The sequence below is a fragment of the Furipterus horrens genome, unplaced genomic scaffold (assembly GCF_987537825.1).
Source record: "Furipterus horrens unplaced genomic scaffold, mFurHor1.1.pri manual_scaffold_12, whole genome shotgun sequence".
Taxonomy (NCBI): domain Eukaryota; kingdom Metazoa; phylum Chordata; class Mammalia; order Chiroptera; family Furipteridae; genus Furipterus; species Furipterus horrens.
Genome location: NW_028327182.1, coordinates 34,476,502 through 34,501,354, shown reverse-complemented (window position 1 = coordinate 34,501,354; position 24,853 = coordinate 34,476,502). Strand labels below are relative to the sequence as shown.

Sequence of the window (24,853 nt, the reverse complement as noted above, 5' to 3'; positions counted from 1 at the left end):
GGATAGCATTGTCAATAAGCTGGCAGCAGGTCCTGTGAGGAGTTTTCTAGGAGCAAAAGAATGGGTAGGGACTGCAACATAAAACATTCAGAGTGAGTGATGAAGACACAGGGAGAGGCAAGAAAATGCACAAATTTAGCGAAAAAGTAAAGCAAGGTTGTTACTACAGTATCGTGTGCTGAACAGAAAAATGATAAGAATACAGCTAGAAGCACAAGTGGGATCTGACTGCAGAAGGCTACAAATGCCAGACAGAGTTCTTTTATTTTTCCTTTAGAATGTGTGCACACATGGGATATGATAAATGTGATATTCACACGGAAGATAATCTGAAGAGAGTTTGCATTACTGTTGTAAAAGAGAAAGAATATGAGAAAACAGTATGGAAGGTATTTAAGAAAGACAAAAGTTGGAGAATGTATGGAATGAAAGAAATGACTATCACAGCTTTAAAAACTTAAAAAGCCTAAACAGATGCCATTGTGTTACACAGGTAGTCGCTGGCTGATAACAGGGTCACCTCCAAACCAATGCATAGGGACTTCCGCTGAGGCTCCCGCCATCATGCTCTCATGTCTCTCTCCCTCCTTTTCTTTAGTGTCCCAAGAGGGACACAAAACACAAGGTATGAAATCAGGCAGAAATGAGTCCTTGACTTTTCAATGATGCAGCATTGAAGGCCAGGTTGTTTACTACTCTGAGCCTCCACTTCTTCACATTAAAATGGGACAAAGGCCTAAAATTTACAACGTAAGGACAGAGTGTAGTTAACTGGGGCTGAGCAGACACTCATTTTATGCTTTATTGTGTAAATAAGCTCCTTTCCCTCATTTCTCCCCCACCCCAACAGCTCTTTGGCCTTCTTACAACCCTAATATAATAAAAAATAAAGAGAACTTTTGATTTATTGAGGTTGTTCATCAAGAACACATTCACAAAAATAGCAATTTTAATAAAGTATACCTCAGAGATACAAAAATGTGCATGGGGTGATAATGTTGCCTTCTCCATACTCAACAATCCTGCTCATTAAAAAAGATGGTAAAAAATAAAATAACAATCCAGTGACCAGTCAATTTTGGATTATCTGGCTTATGGAACAATATTCTTTCACACATACGTGCGTGTGTGTATCTGTGTGTGTGTACACACACACACGCACACAGATAGTAAACTCTTACAAAAGTCTTGTTACAGACAGAAGCTGCACAAACTGCTCTTTTCATTGCTATGGGTATTGAAAATATTGCTAAATCTTGTAAAACAGGTAATGGAAATACAAATGACTAGGCAATTTAAAAAGTTCATATTCACTTTTATACAGATAGATAAAATTTTAAATAAAGTAAATAAAGGAAAAAGGTAATTTTAAAATAGAACAACATAAATGTTCAAAGGACTAACATCCTTCATTTAAAAGCAAACACAATTATCCCATTGGCTGTTTCAACTCTTTCGAGTTAAAACTTAGGAAATGAGTGCAAAGAACCAAACTGTCCCAGTGTGACCTGTGAAACCTTGAAAAATATTTGATTCTTTAATTGAAAAAAAAAGAAGATTAAAGGAGGAAGAAGAACTCTGCTTCAGAAAGAACTAGACTAAGGCAATACGATGACAGAAGAGTAGACTGTCGAACAACTAAGAGTCAATAATTAGATTAAAATAAATTACTTATTTTGTATGAAATGTACTTGTATATCTTTTGATAAATGTGATTTCCTTCACTGATGAAATTTTTCCAATTAAAATAAATTTTTTATATATATCTTAAATTATCCAATGAAATATTCAGTTATAATAACATACTTTCCAGGCTGTAATGAAATTATATATTCATGCCAATTTGTAGATGCTTATTAGGTCTGAGTAACAGTTGACACCGGAAAAGATCTCTCTTCCCCAAAGTCTCTACCACATAAAAATAAATATTTTTCAAATAAAATTATGTTGTAATACATCATAAAACAACAGTAAAAATATGTATTTTAAAATATTAAAAAAAAACTTTTAAGTTAAGGGAATTATTAAGTTTTTCAACAGACAATGTAGAAACAGTTATCTCCCAAAAGTTAATAATGTGTAAGACATAATAATTTCTTTTCCTAAATTAGAACCAGTCTCTATTTCTTTCTTAAAATATGCAGTAACAAGTAAAAGTCAAGAACCAATTTGTTCTTCAATACCAATGGTACTTTGCCCTAGGTTTTTGGAGGGTATTTCTGGTTTGAAAAAAAGAAGACTACGAGGTTAAAAATAGAAAATTTAATAATTTCCTAAAAGTAAAATAAAATAAATAGTATGCACTACAAATTGGAAAATATACAGTGATACCTGTTGCACATTAATTAAATACAGTATATTTGAATAAAAAAAGGGAAAAACCTTTCCAGGCACTTGAAAAGACACAAAGATTTCTCCTAAAACTCCAGAAATGCACTTAACTACAGTAACAAAAACATGTGTTTATGTAACTTGTAAAGATCCACAAGCTCAATGAATAGTGAACAGAACAAATGATTTAAAAAGCTAAGTCAAAATGCCCCAGGACCCTAAAATGGTATTTCTGTAAAGGAAACGCAGGGATAAAGGAAAGTGATAATTTTAATGAGCAAAATTAACAGGGCCAAGTACCTTCTGCTATGTTGAAATTTTATGGCATCTAGTTGTCCTAGCCCCCATCTTCCTCTGCCAAAGATGTCTAAGTGCTAGTCCCTGGAACCTGAAATATGAGGTCTGTCTAGAAAGTATCCAGCTATGTGATATGAAAAACAGAAATATTTATTGAAGAAGATACAAGATACAAGAAACATTATACATAGGACAATGGCACCTCAGCCCCCTTCAAAGTAGGAAGCCTGGGACCTCACACAGTTCTAGTTACAATCAGCTGCTCTGTCTTATTTTCCTGAATCTCGCTGATGATCTGAAATCTCTTCCCTTTCAAAGTAATTTTAGTTTTGGAAAAAGCCATAAGTCACAGGGTACCAAATCTGGGCTGTAGAGGGGCTGAGTCATCTGGTTGTTTCACAAAAGTCCCTGCATGAGATGAGACGCACGAGCAGATGTGTTGTCAGTGATGAAGCTGTCAATCACCAGTTGTCCATAGCGGCCTTCTGAATCATCTGAAGAGTTTCCATAGAGGAATGTTGAAGCTTAACAGAAAATCTGATGTAGATTTGTTGCTCTAATAAGACAGACACACAGTGCACATGGTCTCTCAACAACGTCTACTGTCCCCACTGACTAATACAGTGAAGTCGTCATTATTCACGCATGTGCATTCTAGTCCACTCTCCCTCAGCTGCTAGGTTACATTGTTCCCGCACGAACTGTTCTCATTATACTCACAATGGCTGGACTTTTTCCGGACAGACCTCGTATGTTACCTTACATGGAAAAGGCAACTTTTGCAGATGCGATTAAGGTTTAAGACCCTAAAATTGGGAGATTAGCCTGAATTATTCAGGGGGCCCAATTTAATCACAGGAGTCTTTAAAAAAACCTTTACTGGCTTAGGTCAGAGTCTGTAATCAGGGAAGTCGGTGAGAGCGATGGCCTCTGAGGACTGACTGCTGACTTTGAAGATTAAAGAAAGAATGGCCACAGAGTGAGAAATATTCATGGCTTCAAGAAGCTGAAAAAGGCAAGAAATGAAATCTCTCCTGGATCCCCATTTGTGAGCATGACTGCTCTCATCTTTGCTAGCTAAGCTATGCTGAACCTGGAGAGAAAGCTAAGAAAATATACAAGAAGCTTCCTAGAGTCCTGACATCACTGGGATGTTGTTTACCAACTCTGAGACCACCAACCACACTTGTTTAGATCACTTTTAACTGAGGGACTGTTTCCTGTAAGCAAATTTCCTCACAGATTCAAAAGAAAGATTGATTCATATACACTAATGCAGCATGAAAAATTCCAAGGTATTCTGAACTTAGATTTGGGGGCTATAAATCATTCCGAGATAAATACTTTCCACTTCAAGAGTTTTGTCCCCTTATCCATTGCTTGGCAAGCTATTAGAGAAATAGAAATACCAATACTCATTTTCAATTAAGCTATAAACTAAAGAAAGCTCTTTATGTGTTTCCTTAATTTGTCATCGATTTAGGAAATAAGAATTAGGCTGAACCAAATGAGTTCTTAACAGGTCAAAATTGTAGAATTACAACAAATGCATGATTCACCAAAATATTTTTTTAGTGCATACTACAAAGATGGAGGAGAAAAAAAAAGAAAAATTATCACTCCTCTGAACCTTCTATTAGCAACTATGAAAATTAACGTTTATCAACCTTCCTGTAAACGCTGGGGGGACTTTAGGCCATAAGCTCTACCTGGCACTTGTATTGGCTTATCAGCTAAAGATTTCCTATGTCTTAATGCACCCCTGTTCCATGATTATATTAAGCCATCCATCCAATCCTCACTAATCTTTGCAACTGTAAATAACAGTTAAAAATAATAATGACTTATTAAGAAGAACCAGTAAGGTTTTATAAAGAATTCTATAAGCTTTTCAAGATCCCTCTCAAGTCATCAGCTCAATGCTCTAAAACAGAGTCACACCAAAGAAGCAAAATTAAAACGTTCAGTTTTTAATTTTCATAAAATTACAGAGCTGTTGGGAAGTAGCTCTACTAATGACTCATAAACTGAAAGAAAAAAATATCATGACAAAAATAAATAAAAATGAGGGAATAAAACCCCAAACAGGTCTTTATGGTTCATCCTCATTCAATAGATCCCTATCTACAGGAACTTAGTAAATCATCTGACAGTTAAGATACATACAAATATGAAAGAAAAAAGGTATAAAGAATAATCTCCTATTATTATTTTCTAAAGTTAATGGTACAGACCAGTGTCACATCAGAAGTGACTATTCATGGGTCAGTTAACACAGCAGTTTCATGGTTAAGAAGTTTCACTTGGAGGCGGGGCCAAAGCTGGAGGGAGATTATTGAACTGGTAACAACTGTGGAAAACTCAGAGATGATACACCAAATTTTATAAGTAGAAATGAGGCTGCATTCTCAAATTTTAAGTTCCACTAATATTTCCTGAGCAACTATAATGAACTGCACACTGCAAAGGTCTTTAAAACATTCTTTCTCTAATCCTCACAAAAACATTGTGAGATGGGTATTACCTCCCTGCTTCATGGAGGAAAAAGCCATAGCTATAAAAGCCAGGGTCACTTACTTGGCAGGGCGGTCACAGCCCCTTACTTCTGCTGTACACTCCACAGCATGCTGTTAGTATTTACAGCTCAAATACTTACAGGAGTGAATAGAGGTAGCAAATGATGAAAGGTGGTCTTAGCAAATAATGGCAAGTTTTTAAAGGCTTTAATGTAAATTGTGGGATGAGGATGAACTGCTATGGGGCAATGAATGGTAAGGTGGCAGGAGAAGAGAGAAAAATTATTTTAAATCAAAGAAGAGCACTTTAAATTAAACATAATAGGATTTCTTTTAATCAGGGAAGCAGCGTGGCATAGCACAAGGAGCAATAGCTTTAGACTCACATCTGTATTCCATTCAGAGTGGCAGCTCCTTTCAGCTGAACTTTACTCAAAAAGTGCAACATTTTATTAAATATAAAATATACCAAGTATTTGCCTTGGCTCTTTCATAGGATTGGTTTGGGAATAAATAAAATTATATAACTGAAGTAAACATAACTGCTAAAAAAAGGGAAAACATTATTCATACTGTTGTTTTATTATTGTCTAATTAAAATTTTCATAGTTTTCCAGATTTGATATATGTTTTGAATAACAAAATGCATAACAATAGGATGTTAAAGTGGATTTAAAAATGGATGGCCTGATGTTGAAGCCACTATATAATTTTTTCTAAATTGGATGAAATATCTCATTACAGATAATGTATTGGCCCCTAGAATTAAAATAAAAAACATACATATGGGGTGGGAAAAAGGAGGTGTACAGTTGTGAGTACGTGAAACACAAAGTTAATAAAGCTATTGTAATAATCATAACCTGCATGTCTTTTTCCATACGAACAACTGTACACCTCCTTTTGCCCACCCCTGTACATAAACAGGCAGCAGTGGAGGCGAGACCCAGGACCCTGACCTCCACCTCACTCCTACCACTGCACAAATCAGAAAGGCTACAGCTGGAAGGCTTCATAGCCATTATTACCATGGACTCCATTGGCAGTTAAAGAAGTGGATCCTTTCTCAGAATAATTTTTAAATGCAGCAAAACAAACCTAGAACAAATATTCCAAAAAATTATGAAAGCAAAAAAGACCCCAAATAGCCTCAGCAATCGTGAGAAAGAAGAATAAAGTTGGAGTGATAACAATATCTGATATTAAAATATACTACAAGGCCACTGTAATCAAGACACTCTGGTACTGGCATAAGAACAGACACATAGATCAGTGGAACAGAATAGAGAGCCCAGAAATAAACCCAGGTCTCTATGGTCAATAATATTTGATGAAGGGGGCACAAGCATACAATAAAGTCAAAACAGTCTCTTCAACAAATGGTGTTGGGAGAACTGGACTGGTGTATGCAAAAAATAAAACTAGACCACCAACTTATACCATCCACCAGAATAAACTCAAAATGGATAAAAGACTTAAATATAAGTTGTGGCACTGTAAAAGCCCTAGAGGAAAACAGAGGCAGCAAAATTTCAGATATCCTACATAGCAATATTTTTGCAGATGTTTCTCCTAGGGCAAGGGAAATAAAGGAAAAAAGAAACAAATGGGAGTACAACAATTTTAAAAGTTTCTGCGTGGCTAAAGAAACCATCATCAAAATGAAAAGGGAACTGACTGTATGGGAGAACATATTTGCCAATGATATATCAGACAAGGGTTTGACCTCCAAAATATATAACAAACTCATATGACTCAAGAGCAGGAAAACAAACAACCCAATTAAAAAATGGGCAAAGGACCTGAATAGATACTTCTCCGAGGAGAACACAGATGGCCCACAGACATGTGAAAGAATGCTCAACATCACTAATCATCAGAGAGATGCAAGTTAAAAGCACAATGAGATACCACCTCACACCAGTCAGAAAGGACATCATTAATATATCAACAAACAAGTGCTGGCGAGGATGTGGATAAAAGGGAGCCCTAGTGCACTGCTAGTGGGAACACAGACTGGTGCAGCCACTATGGAAAACAGTATGGAATTTCCTCAAAAAATTAAAAATGGAACTGCCTTATGGCCCAATGATTTCACTGCTGGGACTATAGCCTAAAAATCCTTAAACACCAATTCAAAAGAACTTATGCACTGCTATATTCATAGCTCCGCCATTTACAATAGCTAAGTGTTGGAAATAACCCAAGTGTCCACCAATAGATGCGTGGATTAAAAAATTGTGGTACATTTACACAATGGAATACTATGCAGCAGGAAGAAAGCAGGCACTCCTACCTTTTGTGACAACATGGATGGAACCAGAGACTATTATGCTAAGTGAAATAAGCCAGTTGCAAATGATAAATACCATATGACCTCACTTATAACTGGAATCTAATGAATTAAATAAATGAACAGAAAAAGAGAACCAGAGACATGGAAACATGGAACAGACTGACAGCTGTAGGAAGGAAGGAGGGAAGGGGCAACAGTGGAAGGAAGGGGAAGGGACTATTCCAAGAACATGTATGAATGACATGTGGATGCGGACAATGAGAGGGGACTGTCTGTGGGCTAGAGGAGTGGGCTGGGTGAAAGGAAGCAAAAGGGAAAAAATTGGGACAACTGTAATAAAATAAACAATTTTTTAAAAAGACACCATAAAAAAAAAATGCAAAAATACATAGGACTTGCCCTGGCCAGTATGGCTCAATTGGTTGGTGCATCGTCCCTTGGACCAAAATGTCACCAGTTTGATCCCTGGTCAGGACATATACCAGAAGGCAATCAATCAATGTTACACTCTCACATCATGTCTCTGTTTTTCTCTTCCCCTTTCCTCCCTCTCTAAAAAAAGCAATGAAAACATGTCCTCGGGTGAGAATTAAGAAATATATATATTGGATTTCAAAGGAAGCAAATGATATTCCAATGCAGATATCAAAATGCACTGAACATCAGTTTATGAACTAATAATATATACGTATGGTAGCCAAGGAGACGCACTGTTCAAATCTCACTTCAGGAATAAGCTTTCCACTCAATTGCATAGGGTGCTGTTGGTTGACAAACTCCAAGCTATTAGCACCCTTGGGATCCTCCTTAGCTTCTAAGCCCAGGCCATATTCTTCTTGGGCAGCCTCCAGCCAATGACTGAGCATGGCAGGAACACTACAGCCTTGCTCTGTTCCAGAGCTCCCGCCAAGCTGGCGTGGCTGAGAATTTCACCATGGCCGAATCTTCTCACCCAGTCCTGCTTTCCCCCACTTTCCCCTTTCACATGCATTACTCACGCCCTGTCCCCTAAAAATACTTCTTGCACTGTGACATCTCAGCATCTGCTTCCTGGAGGCAACAAAATATGTTTCTTTATTAATGTATTAAGTAACAAGATCTAGGTGCAGGTCTAATAAGTACTCTAATTTTAAGCAGTGATGAGTTTCAATGGTATTTGGATATACATACATATCTGAACTGACTAATGTGATATGAATGATACATGAACTTTACAGGTTGAAATGGCATAGGTACTACTATATTTGTTGCCTATATTTATAATTGAAGAAAATGCTAAATTTCAATTAGAGGTTAAAGTGATAATGTTGTATTTGGTTTGTTTTTTTTCCTTATCCAAGACCCCAAGTTAAAAACTCCTGGACTAGAGTGCCTCTGGCTTATAAAAGCCATTCTTTTAAAACAAAGATGTGCACTTAGACAAGTTAGAGCTGTGGTAACCAAAGGTCTCTAACCTGGTGTTCTTCTTAGATACCATGAAATATATGTGAAAGTTTGTGGTAAATGCACAAAATATCTTACAAGGCATATGATCATATGCCCAAATGACTTCATCCTGAGAGACAAAAAATACCCAGCTTACCTAAACGCATGCATATATAATCACATCAAAATCTAATTTAGGAAATTCAAGGTTATAAAATATATAATAAAGTTATTTTCATAGTCTTTTTCTGTAGCGAAAGAACTTACTACACCACACCACTTAATTTCCAATGCCATAGCATATCAGCCAGCATTGAAGCCCCCACAGTTCCTAACGACTCTCCTGTGATGACCCACTCTCTTCCTGTGCTCCAAGGATGGCATGAGGTTATAATACTAACTCCATGTGACCCCATCTCTTCCAAGCCTGGCAAGTGGTGTGTGGGCAGGTAGGCGTAGAGGGCAGGGAGGAGTGGAGGAGAGGGAGACAAGAGGAAAAGTAAAGAGTCAGATTTACAAATATCATTTTAAGATTTAAATAGTGCATTCAGAAGGAGAAGTCTCCTTTACATCTTCAGATGAATAATACTGTGCACCAATTCTGAGTGGGGGGTTTTGAGTAACAGAACATAATGCAGACAAGGGAAAGACTAGGGAAGTGTACTTTGAGCAACACACTTCAACAGGGAAGTGCAGGGTAAATAGAGGATAAGACAGAAGATACAGGAAATGGGAGAAAAAGGTGTGTGATAACAATGAAATGGAACGGATTTACAACTTTGTTAAGGGACAACAGGTACAGGTAGACCACTGAAACTGCTAGCAGAATTAAAATACCAAGGTGAACTTGTAATATGGAAGGGATACAGCATCCCCTGCTAGTCAATGCTCAAGTTGAATCTAGTACCCTAATACCATTCCACTCTCCAATGGAAGAAGAAAATGAGAGAGAGGAAAAACAGAGAGAGAGAGAGAGAGAGAGAGAGAGAGAGAGAGAGGAATAAAAGCTACAAGTTCAATCCTCCTCCCTTTCTGTTTATAGCCTCTGTACAATATATAAGAAATATGCCTATTTACAGGGACCTTCAAATGCCAAAGATATGCAGTGTAATTAGGCACATAACTGAAGCATTTTTGTGGGCTTGAAAGTTGCCTGTGGCTCCAAGTTAAGTAAACTCACTTTCTACAGCCTTTCTCTTTAGGTTTGATTTCTCTAAAAACTTTCAGAATCATTTGCTATTCATTCAGGAACCCAACCCAGCATACAATATAATTGGTAACAATGAAATATTTTCTAATGGTGAAATAAGATGTTCCTGACCTGCCTAATAATTTCCTTAAGTCTTTAGTTCTTTTGAAATTCAGACATACAGAGAACCAAATGATAATTTCAGCCACAGACAAGAAACAAATGATAAATCCCTAGACAAATATTTAATTTTCTACTGACTTCCTTTCCAGTCTCTCCAAATTAGTGTTTGTCAAATGCTTTTTTAGAAAACTTTAAGAAGTTTAAGATATGTTATGTTAATTTGGGCATCATCTCTTTATTAACATGCATTCCCAAGCAATATAGCTCTCTGTTAGAAATTATACTGTTCATCTAAATGTAGGCTTGTGAGGTAGTCTAGTACTTCTTATACACTTGTGCATACAAAGGAATAAATTGTTTTCTAATGCAAAGCAACATCCTGAACACAGCCAAGTCCCTGGCATAATCCATAGTTTAATCACTCTCTACCCCAATATTTTGTCCACTGAACTATGATGTCAGAAATCTCAGCTTGATTTGTTTTTAACTGTGTAATCCACTAACTGTTTCCATATGCCAAACTGCTCAGTTGAGAAATATTTATAAACCAGTTTATTGGCCCTATCTGGCAAATATGATGCACCTGTTATAAAATGTGATTACTTTAGGAAGCTAACAATTGTGGGATCACATTTTCATAATATATCAGTCTAACTGAATTAGACTATTACTTTCTCAAAGCCCTTTAATCCCTATTAAGTTAACAGTTTGTGAATAATGGAAGTAATTAATATCAATTTTAGTTAACAAATGCAACACCAATAACCTGTTAGTATACGTTAATCCACTTTCCAACAGCCTGTAAAAATTAACCAACAGATGCTTTCAATCTGATAAAAAATACACAGGTCATTAGCATCATTCTGATGATACCAAACGTTCAATATATGAAAATTGTGATTAAATATCAAAGAGATATTACAATGTTCTTTTTTAATCTTGTTAATTCTTAACAGAAGCCAAAAGCCATAAAATATGTCATTCTTTTCTAAGATCAAAATCAGCATTTATTGTTCCACTCCTCATTCTTGAACTTGGCTGAGTCTCACTGAGACTATAAAAGCAACATGAACACAGGGCTCATGCCTGCATTTCTCACTCAGTGTTCCCAGTGTTAAACAACACAAGGCCTGATGTACAATGTATACCTAATAAATATGTGTTGACTTGAACATGGGTAGCTATATGTAGGAAAGAGAAAATTGGGGTGGACAACTGAAAGGAAAAATGAGAAAAAGAAAAAGAAAAATGTCGATAGATTATTTTCAGAAAGATTTAAAATATGGAAAGCTAAGAAGTATCTCAAAAATTTAGAACTGAGAGATACAAGGAAACCAAAGTGAGATACTTGAATAGGAAAACAAGGCATTAAAAAAGCTTCAACTGAATGTTGATTTTGCAGGAAAAGACTTAGAGAGAGGTTCCTGTATTCCTTAAGATATGACACAGGCACTTTCCCATTGACACAATGTTATAGATATGACAGGGAGATTAGTTTAAAAAATAAAATAAGTAAAATCAAACTGAAAAAAAGCAAAGACATACAATGAAGAGCAACATGAATACAGAGGAATGTACAAGCTCTTACCAAGAATATCTTGCAATATCTATCAGTAGCTGGGGCAGGGTGGTTATTCTGGGGAGTAAGACCTGTTTTGCAGGAGATAATTGGCAGAGATGTGATAAAGATTAAATAAGGTAACATGAAGCTGATCCAGCTCATAGACCAGTACAGCACAGGGGGATCTACATGTATTATTAGTCCTTCCTTCTTTACTAACTCTTAGGGTACAAGAGCTCTCAAACCTAAAAGTCCAAGAAACCTAAAGCAGTGCCTTCTTGTAAGGAAAAAAAGCCACATTTGTAACAAAAACTAAAGAATATGTAAGAGAAAATTTTAAGGTTTTCTTTAAATGACTGGATTCAGTTTTGTGTTTCTTCCCCCTACCTATTTCAAATGCTTAGGATGCTCAAAGAATTGGCATCTACCATTGGAAATGCCTGTGAAGGAACATCCACCTTTGTAATTAGAAAAATATCCCTTGTTCTTCCTCTTTTTGAAAAAACTAACTTACACCTGTTTCCAATTCCCACACCTCCCCCCAACGCCCCCCCCGGACTGTCCACCTCTGGCAACCACCAAACTGTGTGCATGAGATTAGTTTGTTTGTTTTTTTTAGATTCCACATATAAAAGGACATATTATTTCATTTAGCATAATGCCCTTGAGGTCCACCCATGTTGTCAAAAATGCCCAATTCTTGGTCAGAGGTTACTGGGAAAAAAACTCAGATATACCAATTGTTCTAAAAACCCACAAATCATTGGCCATCTGAATCCTTTGTCCTTCCCTGCCAAGTTGTGAAGCAAACCAATGATTAAAATCAACCAGTAGACAAGACCTCTACTTTCCCCTTCTTGCTAGAGTGGAAAGCAACTACATTTCTACCTTGCATTGCACAATAAGTGACTAGCTTTAATTCTGAATTCTGCATAAATTACAAAAGTGATTCAAACAAAGTAACCTTTGGAGACATGGGGACTGGTAAATATTAACACTTGGACCTAATGCCTCAGCAGGACAGAGACCATAAGGAGCCACATGTCCACTCCATCAGCCCTCAGTTCTAAGCTTTCCAGACACATTTTTCCTGCCTGCCTTCCTGTTCTTTGCTAGAAAATATCTATACAGAATCCTGCTTTGCTGAAAGCAGCAATAAATGGCCTTTTCCACTAAAATAATTAACTACAGTCATGCCTATATAAAACACTCTCAATTGAGGGTCCTCAACTAATGCTTACTAGAAATTATTCTTTAAAACTCAGACAAAAAATAGTCACATTTATAGCTCATCTCCTGCTGGCATTGTGAAATGTTAGCACTGCCCAGGGTTACAATCCTGGGTTTCCCCATTTTCTCTGTTTACCGTGGAAATACTATCCACAGTCACAGATTAGAGAAGGTAGCATTTAAAGTGAGAAAATAGAAGTCATAGGCCTCTGCCAGCCTCCAAGTCAAATGAAAGTGAGATTCACCGCAGAGGAGACAGCACATACGAAGAGAGAGGGATGCAAGTAGGTAATATTCAGAAAATGCTCATCATTTCCTCACCTTAACCTTTACAACTGGTGTTAGGCTGAGCAAATATGTTGTTTTTTTTCCAACCTTGAATCTCTAGGCTAAAGTTAGATGACTTAAGAATTTTTTAAAGGTCCAATTATTTCATTTAGGGCTAACACTACAGCTAAATTAAAGACATGCTAACAAGTTTCCCTTTTGAGCCTCATTAATTAAGAAAGTAATCAGAGTAAAGATGAAAAAAAAAAAAAGAGAGTAGTTGGATGGCAGTATTACTTAAATGGCATTTAGGTACCTCCATTTGCACCTACTAGGAAAGCAAAGGGAAAAGTAATCAATTCCAGATTATGAAATCTGAAATTCTTAAGTCTTTTACATGTAAATACGTATTTTAACTGCCATGTATTTTACTTGATTGCCTAAAGAGTACACTAATTTTATTCAAAGAAAATCTTGATTCTCCATAATCAAAAGGTATAATTAAGATCTGCTTACTTCACAAGATTTTGTAGGGCAAGCTTGCTGAGAAAATTCCCCACTTTCAAAGATCAAAATATATCATTTTTACTATTTTGGTCAAGACCAATAGTGCTCAAAAATATCTGCTAAAGGCTTTAAATTTACCACACATTCTAGAAAACCACCTTAATTTACAATTGCCTTTTAGTGTATCTAACAATTATTTTTTTAGAAAGTGTCTAATTTACATTTATATTTTAAAAAGCATTTCAAAGGAATGTAAATGAATATATATATATATATGGGGGGGGGTATCAGCCAACATCCTTTAGTTGTGTGATAATCAAGTTAAAACAGATACATAAAGCGTCCAGTGCGGTGCCTTGTACACAGTAGTTATTTTAAGAAATCAAGCCTTCCCATCTCCATTCAGTACAATCACTCTCACTCCCCACCTGCTCTCTCTGCTCAGTGACTCGGGACTTAAAGAACATAAGTCTACGGGTTCCTTTTTGAAAATTAAAGGTAATCACTGATCTAAGACCAACCATGATATATAATACTTAAAAATTAAACTAGTCAAAGAACATGTATGAATGACTCATGGACATGGACAATGGACAGGGGATTGACTGTGGGCAAGAGAAGTGGGTGCGGTGATGGGGGAGGGAAAGATAAAGAAATTGGGACAATTGTAATAGAATAAACAATTTTTTAAAAAGCCTTCAAACAAGTGATTTTGGCCCATGAAATTCAATGAAATAAATTCAATTTACAGACAAGAGTGATATCTAATACAATTGTGTTTTTTAAATTACAAAACAATTTGAAAAATAAATTCCATTACTTTTAATGACAAGATCTTATAATCTACTGATATACTACTGTTTCACGCTTTCAAGACACTCTTTAAAACTGATATTTCTATCCCATGTGACTCATACTGATTATACTATGTGACTGTCACTGTAATACTAAATATTAAAATCTGACTAGAGGAAGGTTCACATTTTGCTTTTGTTTTTACTATTCTTCCTTGACAAAAAAAATTTTCAAGACAAAATTCTCTCTAAAAATATCCTCCTTTATGAAAATCTAATTTAGAATATCTTCAAAAAATGTATTATATAAAAAATTTAGATTTTGTATCAATCATCTGCATTTTAAAAATTGCTCATTCGATACTCTAACAAAGTTTACTTTTTAAAGATTTTCATTTTAATAAATAATGTATTTACCCATTGATAAAGTAAAAATACATACAGGGACTCTTAAAAGTAATGCTTTCTAATAGTTAATATATAAAAAGTGGCAGTGTTAACATATTAAAATAAAAAAATAACAAAGACGTTAAGCATACCTTTTTGTTGGTAACAAAATGTATTCTCAAGTTTACAAAGCAAATCCACATTTTCATACTTATTTTCATTTGCCTTTATCCAGAAACAGTTTTCAGTCATTTCATGAGGTCTGATCTGCAATCAGAGAGAAGGCTGACTCATAAAATAGTTGGGTGTTTCATCTGTCCCAAACCAATCATTATGTTCAGACCCAGAGGCCCATAGCTGCCAGCCAATGTTTATGAAGTAACCCCTGTATGATTTTTCTCCAAACCGTTTTCAGTGAAATACAATTTCTGCAGGAAGTTAAACTTTTATTAGGGAAAGAGTTGGGGACTGAAGCTGAATTAAATGAAGTTTGTTTCTTCTCAATTATACTTCTCAGAGTCTTCAGTAATGGTCATGTGCACTCTAACTCTTCAAGTGCAGGATGCATTCCACAGCATTTCCTAAGGTACGTAACCAAGTAACATTGACTCCCATCAAATTTATAAATGAGAAAGCCGTAGTAGTCAAGAGCAAAAGGCTTTGTTTCAATACTCTAGAAACTGTTTCATTTAAAAAAAAAAAGGCTGTTTATTTAAAATCACTTTGAATAGGGCTCTTACTGGAAACTATACAGAAGTACAAACATAATTAAATTTTAATTTAGGTAATAGTGTGTATTTATTTATTTATATATTTATTATTTCTTTACCTTTAACCAGTTCAATCTTCTCATGCTGATTTCAGGTTTAAATTCTTTCTTTGGTTTTAACCCAAATGGCAGTGTAGGTGGAAGTGAGTTTCCTCCATTGAGAAGTCCCAGGGGAGGTGGTGGAGGCACAGGACCACCAAAAGGCATTCCAGGTAGTGGAGGAGGGGGTGGAGGAGGTGGAGGAGGGGGTGCCGCAGGAGGAGGGGGTGCTGGGTGTCCTGTTCCATTTTCTTTTGACAGGGGCAAAAAGGTGCTTATATCAGCTGGCAAGGCACCAACCTAGAGAGGAAAATAAATAAGTTAATTAGTTAATTAAAAACATGACTAAGAACACTCTACACAACATGTAAAAATACACTTTCCTTAAAAATAATGTATTATTTTAAACCAAAAATAATTGAATATCAGCAATTTCATGTGGTTTAACCTAAAAATTCCAGTGAAGTTTATTCCCAGTTTAAGAATATAATTATAACTTTTCATAAAAATGTAATTGAAAGAAAAAGTATTCCCGATTTTGAGGTAGTTATGACAGTCCAGGTAGAGATATCTAGGAGGGAAATGGGTAGATGGGTCCAAAGATGTGAAAATCAGCAGATTCTAAATGACAGCTGAAGCCATGGGAGTGGAGAAGGTCACCTAGAGTGTGTACAGAGTATGCAGAAGGAGGAAAGTTCTATGTACAGAATTCTATAGAACACTGGCATTTAAATAAGTTTTTTTTTTAAATCCAGAGAAAGACAACTAATATTGCCACATCATGCCTTTCCCCTTGAGGGAAACAAAATTAAACAAAACACAACACTAAAACTCTTAATAGGCCCTCCAAAGACATGCCGTGATCTGGAACTGGTCGAGTGACTTTCCTCTTCCATTCCATGTATATGCCAACCTCACTGTAATTTCAGGTTCCTGGCACATGCTACTCCTTCCACCGGGACCATCCTCTTCACCTGTGCCTTTGAATCTTAGCTACCATATCCCTTTCTCAGGAAAGCCTTATCTGACCACTCGTTTCACACTGAGGGTACCCTTTACTTCTTGACAGCTCTTATCAAAAGTGTTTCATAACTATTCATGGAATCATTAGTGTTTATCTCTGATAGACTGTAACTCTATGAGGGAAGTGACTATGACTGTATAACTAACTACTCTTTCTCCAGCACCTAATGTTGTGACTGGCCAATGAAAGCCACTGAAGAAATACGTGTAGGATAAATGAATTAAAGACAAGAAGAGAAAAAAGGCAAGCACAGGGTCATAAATCAAAAGTGAAGAAAGTGACCCCGATTCCCTTAAAAAGGCTATGCCACACCATCAAATGTCACAGAGAAGCAGGGTAAAATTAGGAGTGAAAAAGAGTTAAATGTGTCCACTGGTCACTTTTGTCCTTATGTTCCATGGCATGGTAAGAATTTAATAAATGTATTTTGATTGCCATAAAGAAGTGCTGGGTTCATAAATAAACTTTGTGATATGATTATTTTCCTGAAATTACTAACCTCAATCCTGAACCAAACATATACTATTTGCCTTGCAAACAGTACACATTTAATAAATGTTAATAAACCATTTTAAAAGTTTTGTGGCACAATTATGAAAAAGAGATCATGTATAAAAGCCTAAAATTGACATCTGAGGTCAGCACAAAGAAAAACTGTCATAAAACCTGAAACAAAAAATCAAAGAATATGAAATAAAAAATCAAAGAATATGACTTATCAAAAACATTAACTTTAGTGTTATGCTGGGTGGCTGTGATCCTGGACAGTACTGCCCTTCGAATGTTAAGAATGTATGTATATTACACTCACACTCAATATACATTTTGTAGTTAACTATTAACATCTTAAAGATATGGTTGGATTTCTACTCTAGACAAGTTTATCTGATCGTATCGTTGACTTGAAATACATTGTTCATGAGGCTGGACACGGTGACTACCTTACTCACCATTATATCCCCAAGCCTCTAACAATGCTTGGTTGTCAGGTGACTAAATGAATGAAATCAAAGATTACAGAACATATTTTACTCATAACCTTCATAATCAGAATAGCTTTTATCAAAGAGAAGTATCTTAAGATAAACACATGGATTTCATTAGAATCACACACTAATCCAAAGGAAGAATTTGTCAGTTGTTCTTCAAATATGAATATGGTGGCCAATATTAAGTCCCCAATTGCAGGCTTTCTTCTGATAGCCATAAAAACAGGTCATACAATTAATTGTCCACAATTTTTACAAAATAGGATTTAATCTCAGTTTCAAAATGTAAATTTATTATTTTATATAAAAGCACAGACAGCGATAACAAATCCAAAGATGGTGAATGTGTTTTTTTATAAACTGGAGTTTTCTAGAGTACATTTTTAAGTAACCCTTTGACTGGGAGAAATTAAAAAGAAAAGAAAGTCTTTAAATATATATTAGCCAAGAGCAGAAAAAACTTTTCATAAATATTCCAGCCATGTCTCTAACTCTGACGGAAGTACAAAACACAATCAAATGTTCCTTTTAATACGAAAGACAAAAAACCACCTGGGAAACATGAGGAAGTTCAATAAACTGTTACATTTTTATTGGGTACACTAAAGAAAAAAAGATAACTGAGAATAATTTATTTGTAGATAGGAGTTTTTAATTGTTTTGCTTGAACACTGACCAAGAACTCTCCCTTAGGGTATCTGCTAACAGTCTCTGTAACAAAACTACTCACTAAGCATTTTTAAAAATTGCCAATAATATAGGAAATAGTATACCAATATACAAAATAGTATACCTGAGACTTTTTAAACATAACCATAAATTAGGATAAAAGGAAAATAGTAAAACAACACTAGTTGCTCATCATCCTATAGTTAAAACTACACAAGGAAATTTAGCTATGAATATTCTACTTCCCTACCTTCATTTAAAATATGTAGATGATGTATTTCTTGCTAACTAAATGTTTTATGTGTAGAGGGTGTATGTGAGCTATCTGCTTCATAATCCAGATTTGCGCTCTTTTTTTCTTTTTTGTCATGTTTTAAATCTGTTTACTTTTGGAAATTGAAAAATTATCAGAAAATGTTCTCATTCAGCTAGAGGTTATCTTTCACTGCAAGGTACCCAGAGGCTGAAGATGCTGAAAAATAAATAGCTAGAGCAATAATTTCCTGTAGTAGGATAAAGATCAGTGATGAATGACAAATCTAAGATGAAAAGACTTTTTTATCCTTCATGTTTAATTACTTAGGAAATGTAACATTACAAACAAAATCCAAATGAAACATAAGGAATCAGATTGGTTAGTAAAAGTTCAGACATTCTTAAAAATGCAAAATGAAAAGAAGTGGCAAAATAGTTTAAACATTTTGATGCTATGACCTTTGCTCCCTTGGTAAGCTTTCAATACCGAAGTTCACTCTGGATGACTGTATTTTACCTGAGATTTAAAAGCTTGTAACTCTGCTTGAAGCTCATTAATCTTTGCTTCTTTTTTCTGCAATTGAGCCTGTGTTTCTTGGTGGTCGGTAAACTCTTTTTCAAACTGAAAAGGAAAAAAAAAAGGAGAAGAGAGATGAAAATAAAAAGCACTATTTATAGAGAAATGTGACTCTAATCATTTTTCAGTAGAACACAAACTTTTATGAAAGGAAGGGTTGGTTTTTGCTAAGTCACCCATGGCCTTTCTCTAAATCCTACAAAAATCATTTGCAGGGGGGCAGACAAAGCCAGAGATGGAATCTGTGACCTTCTCCTCTCAGCACAGGAATCTGGCCCATAGTTATCTGCAAACCTGACATTTTTCTTAAAAGCCCCTAAATATCATCGCGACTTTGTGTAAAATAATAGAGAGCAAAGCATTGTCCTGAGTTCCCTGACCTCTACCTGAAAAAATGTATACTTGAAATTTACCTAAAGTTTATCAATTTGGCCTAAAAGTATCCCGTATTAATATGTTTTATTAATAAATAACTTCTATAAATGCAACATTTAGAGAACAAAGTCTGTCTTATTTATCATTAATCTGTTGGAAATTAATCTTTGGCATATTAAGGATAAATTAATCTTTCAAAGTCCTTAGTGGGAGGAAGGTAAACGATAAAATTTGGTGAATCTGATGAGTTTTCAAATTTACATAGCCACTCATCACAAGTTCCCGTCTTGAATTCAAATAGCTTATTATCATTATGACTGAAAACTTCTCCTAACTGAAGTAAATTTTAAATAGGATGTTGTCTCATAATCAATAACAAGTATTTGACTCACTTTTAAAAAGTGGACGGGGGGAAATCAATCAGTTAAAAATAATGCAACTACACAAAGGTAGCCTGAAACTTTAAAATACAGACAAACCTCAATAAGAAAAATAAAAATAGAACTCAATCATATACAAAGGGCTATATGAATTTTATTCTCTCCTTAAGAGCTAGTTCTCATCATACAGCTAGTAACTAAAAGATTGTGAGATTAAAAACCATATTTTATGTCTTTAAAGTCTGAGTTATTTAGATGAAACCTCACTACTTCCTGCAATTAATGTTTAGATAATGCTTTACAGTTTAATAGACTTGATTTTATTTTTTACTTTTATTAGTAATTATTTTACGCTGAATTTACTCCTGGGCCATAAGCTTTTGTTTCTCCAGTTTGTTCTCGGATAGCTTTTTCTTCTGTGTCACCTCCTCTTCTGGTTTAGAAACAGCCTGCTCTTTTTCAGGAAGGACCATCCCTGCATGGCAGGGAGAACTCATGTGTGGGGTAATCTGTCTACAAGCTCTGTAAATTCTATGCTGCATCTTGGGAGCTTTGTTGACCTGGATGTGCTCAATGACCTGAGAGGCTACATCTAAACCCTTAGGTTCAGCATTAGTCTCTGCATTTTTAAGCACATGTAGCAAAAATTCAGCACTCTTTATGAGCTACCAACACTGTGTCCAGCCCTAGTATTTATCCTGGGCACACCTACCAACTCCACCACTGTAACAATGGAATGGCACACATTGCTTCTTTAAAGTGACATCTTTCAGATACTTTGTGACTTTTTGAATACACATATCCTTCATGGCGTTGGAAGTTTCACAAGTGTTCTTAAAGTGAACTCGAAGATTTGAACCTGTTTATCTGCATGATTTTGTGGGGTTTTCTGGGTCAAGAGAATAGCAAACCATTTTCAGATGTCACCTCTGGTCACTTTGGGGAAGAGTAGACTTTACTTTTAAAGTCAAAATACCAGGCAAAAGTTTCAGAGATTTCCTATGTACACCCTCCCCCATACATGTACTGACTCTCCTACCCCATGTTACACAGTATTTAAAACACAAAAATAAGGACATTTGCATTTTATCACCAAAACAACAATAAAATAAATATTATTACAATTCTCATCACAGGTTAGAAAAGTAAATCTCAGACTCAAGATTCCCTCACTCCAAATGTCCTTTAACTCTCACACACAACACCAACATTATTTCTTCTACCACCATTCCTATTACAGCTCCTCCAAACCCCTCTTATCATTAATAATTTTTAAAAAATACTAATCGTAAATCTAATAAAATAACTAATTTATAAACCAAAGCATGCTTAGAACTGAGAGTATAACCCAAAGCCCTCCTGACACCCAGGGATTCCCAGGAACAAGCTAAATCAATTGTCTTCACGCCTCTGTGCCCTGTGAACCTCTGTCCTTTTGTCCTTGGACTTATTCCACGTCACTATAACATTATTTTTGCTCCAAAGCCAACTTTTTAAAAGTGTTCTTACTCAGTACTCACTCTATGACCCATGACTTTCTTTCATTTCTTCATCTACTACAACTTAGTTATTATTCTTTCAATCTAAAAACTATAGTTTACTTGCCCTGTCCAGGTTGCTCCGTTGGTTGGAGTGTTGTCCCTTACACCAAAAGGTCAGGGGTTTGTTCCCTAGGCAGGGCACATACTTAGGTTGTGGTTTTGCTTCCAGGCTGGGGTACATACAGGAGGCAACCAGTAGATGTTTCTATCTGTCTCTCCCCTTCCCTCAAGAAAGAAATCCTCATGTGAGAATTTAAAAAAAAAATTTAAACAAAAAAATTAAAACCACAGTTTACCAAATTTCAAATCACTGGACTTTTCCCAGCCTCATCTTACCTAATGTCTCCACAGCTGTGCTATTTAATAGGGTAACCGCTAGCCATACATGGCTATTACAATGTAAACCTAACAAAAATCTATGAAGTTAAATTTTTAGGACCTCAAACTAGTCATTTTATAAGAGTCCAATAGGCACACTTGATTGATAGCTACCATGTTGAACAATATACTGTATTTTTCGCTCCATAAGACACACTTTTTTTCCCCCCAAAGTAGCAGAAAAACGTCTGTGCATCTTATGGAGAGAATATTACGTCACAGACCATGATGTGTATTAACCGACTTGTCAGTGGTGGCAACAGCTGTTAGAAGAGGAAGCAGTGAGCCCACGCGAAACCCCTGCAGATGCTTAAATGTCCCACTTTACTGCTGAATCTCAGGGCATCTGGTCAGTATGAAGATAGCAAAGAAAGTGATATCAATGATTGTGAGCAACTGAGCTTCATAAATCCTGACACTAGTGGTGATGAGTTCTTGGGGTTCCCAGAAAACTAGAAGAGTAGTTAAACCTTAAAGTCTCTCTTCATTCGTTAACGGCAGTGATGATGGTTCTTAATACCGCTGTTGACTGCTGTTCACTTTACATGGTTGAAATATTATTCTGTTATATTTTATTAAATATTTTAGTACATACACTATTTGGTTCAGAATATTTTTTTTCTTATTTTCCTCTTCTAACCTAGGTGTGTGTTATGTCAGGTGCATCTTATAGTGCGAAAAATATGGTAGATTATAAAACATTATCATCATCCCCTGCTCTAAAGCACAAATACTTAAAAATATGCTCCTATATCTCCATATTCAATCTCCCTTCTGCTGCATGTTCCATTACAACACACTCCTAATCCTCTGATCACTCCTGCCAGTTCTTCATGTGTTCCAACTCTTTAATGTTGTCATTGTATTGGACTCTTTCCTCACTCCTCTGCTGGACTCAGATCACATTTTTCATAAGATGCTACCTTCTACACCTTTATGCTTCAATCACCATTCTTACCTCAATGGCTTCCAAATCCCTGTCACTAGCTCAGATTCTCATCTGAATTTCAGAGTGCCCATCAGACCATAAATATATTTTCAACTGCTTAATGAATATTCTTCAAGATAAACAAAAAGCCCAGTATTTTCAAAACCAGTATTATCTTCCCCCTATATACTTTTGTTTTTTGAACACTGCTCTTCTTTCTAAAGGACGGCTCTAATGACATGTCTCTTTTGCCCTTAAACGTTCTTCACTGGCTTCATAATAAAGGCAACACTCACCAGCTTAATATCTAAGAACCCTCTGGAATCTGGCCCCAAACTACCTATTTCCCATTATACAATAAACGTCTAATAGCATGCTTATATGTGTTGCTCAGAGTGGTAGTTGCTAAAGATACAGAGTTGAACAGAATACGGTCATTGCTTTAGTAAGCATAGTGTGTACTGACAAAGTAAAAGCAAACAACCCAAAACTTGTAAAAATTACCAGCAATAAAGATAGAGACGGAAATTATTCCTGGAAGAAGGATGTTTGAAACCAGGTTTGAAAAACTTGAGTAGTTAGTGGAGAAGTGATGCTAGCACTTCAAATAGAGGAACTGACATTGGATGACAAGCAATCCCCTACAAGGGGAAAAAAGGAGGGGTGAGAACAAACTGTAGGGGAAATGGTTCAAAGGAATTTTGCAATAAGCCAAAAAGTTTTTTTTCCTAAAAACCGTGGAGAGCTATTAAAGTATTTATAATAAGAAAATAACAATCAAATTTGCACACTGGAAAACTCAATTATCAGCAAGTGTGAATGAAACTGCAAGAAAAATAGCACCTGCAAGAACGGGAGGCCTGGACTTCCAGCCAAGATGGAAGGCTAGAGAGACACACTCTGTCTCCCTCCACAACTAAGAAGGACTACAACTACTGCAAAACCAGAAATAACCAGAGGTTCCAGAAAATAAAGCTACATAGAAGTTCAATGTATAAAGTTATAAACAAGTGGCGCTTGTCCAGAGGTAGGAGGGGTGAAACTGAGGCAGAGAGATCAAGCTGTGCTGGTAGTGGCACCTGTGGTGACAGCGGCAGGATGGCGGTAAGCACAGACACCCATATTTAAGGGGAGGCGAGAAGCGCCTGGGGAGCAACCCTGGCTGCAGACAAGACCTATCAACTCACGATTCCAATGCCAGGTAAGGCAGACCCCCTTTGCCTCAGACTGTGAGGGCCAGAGGGCATGGGGATGGAGGAGGAGGCTACCAGTCTCTCAGCAGAGAGTGAATGGCAGGAATCCATCTCAGACCCCCACCCCCACAGAAAACGCCACAGCACGGTGAGAAGGGTCCCCCGGTTGTGACGAGTGCACAAGGCTCTGCCCCCTATAGCGTAGGAGGTGTGACAGCCCCACACAGGAAGCAAAGGTAAACACAAAACTATCAGGATGGCACAGATCATGAGAGAGATCCCGGTGACACAGCTGACCAGGCAGCAAATATCTAATCTAACGAAGCAGCAGATAGGAAATCTTTCTGAGGCTCAGTTCAGAGCTTTGGTTATAAAAATGCTTACAGACCTAACAGCAGTTCTTAAACAAGATGAGAAAAGAATGAAAGCTAATCCTGCTGAAATGAACAAAAACACATATGAAACAAGTGGTGAGAGAGAAAACCAGGGATCAAATCAACAAGTCAGAACATAAGGAAAGAACAATCAACCAGTGCAGAAAGAGGAACCGAAAGGTGAGGAAAATGAGGAGAGGCTCAGAAACCTATGGGACAGCTGGAAGCAGGCCAACATCCGAAACATAGGGTTGCCAGAAGGTAAAGAACAAGAACTAGATATTGAAAAATTATGTGAAAAAAATAATGAAGCAGAACTTCCCTAACTTGGGGAAGGAAATAAGACTTACAGGTCCAGGAAGAACAGAGAGTTCCAAATAAACTGGACCCAGGGAGAACCACACCAAGACACATTATAATCAAAATGTCAAAAAATAAG

General features: G+C 36.3%; 1 protein-coding gene across 1 annotated transcript in view; it reads right to left on the bottom strand.

Moving 5' to 3' along the window:
* DIAPH3 (diaphanous related formin 3) overlaps window positions 1-24,853 on the bottom strand; it is a 474,633-nt gene that overhangs the window by 280,030 nt on the left and 169,750 nt on the right. Inside the window, exons 15-17 of the mRNA XM_090258348.1 lie at window positions 19,186-19,290; window positions 15,753-16,031; window positions 15,076-15,190 (exon numbers count right to left, since the gene is read on the bottom strand). Coding sequence (XP_090114474.1) covers window positions 15,076-15,190; window positions 15,753-16,031; window positions 19,186-19,290 — 499 coding nt within the window. The remainder of the gene's footprint in view (window positions 1-15,075; window positions 15,191-15,752; window positions 16,032-19,185; window positions 19,291-24,853) is intronic.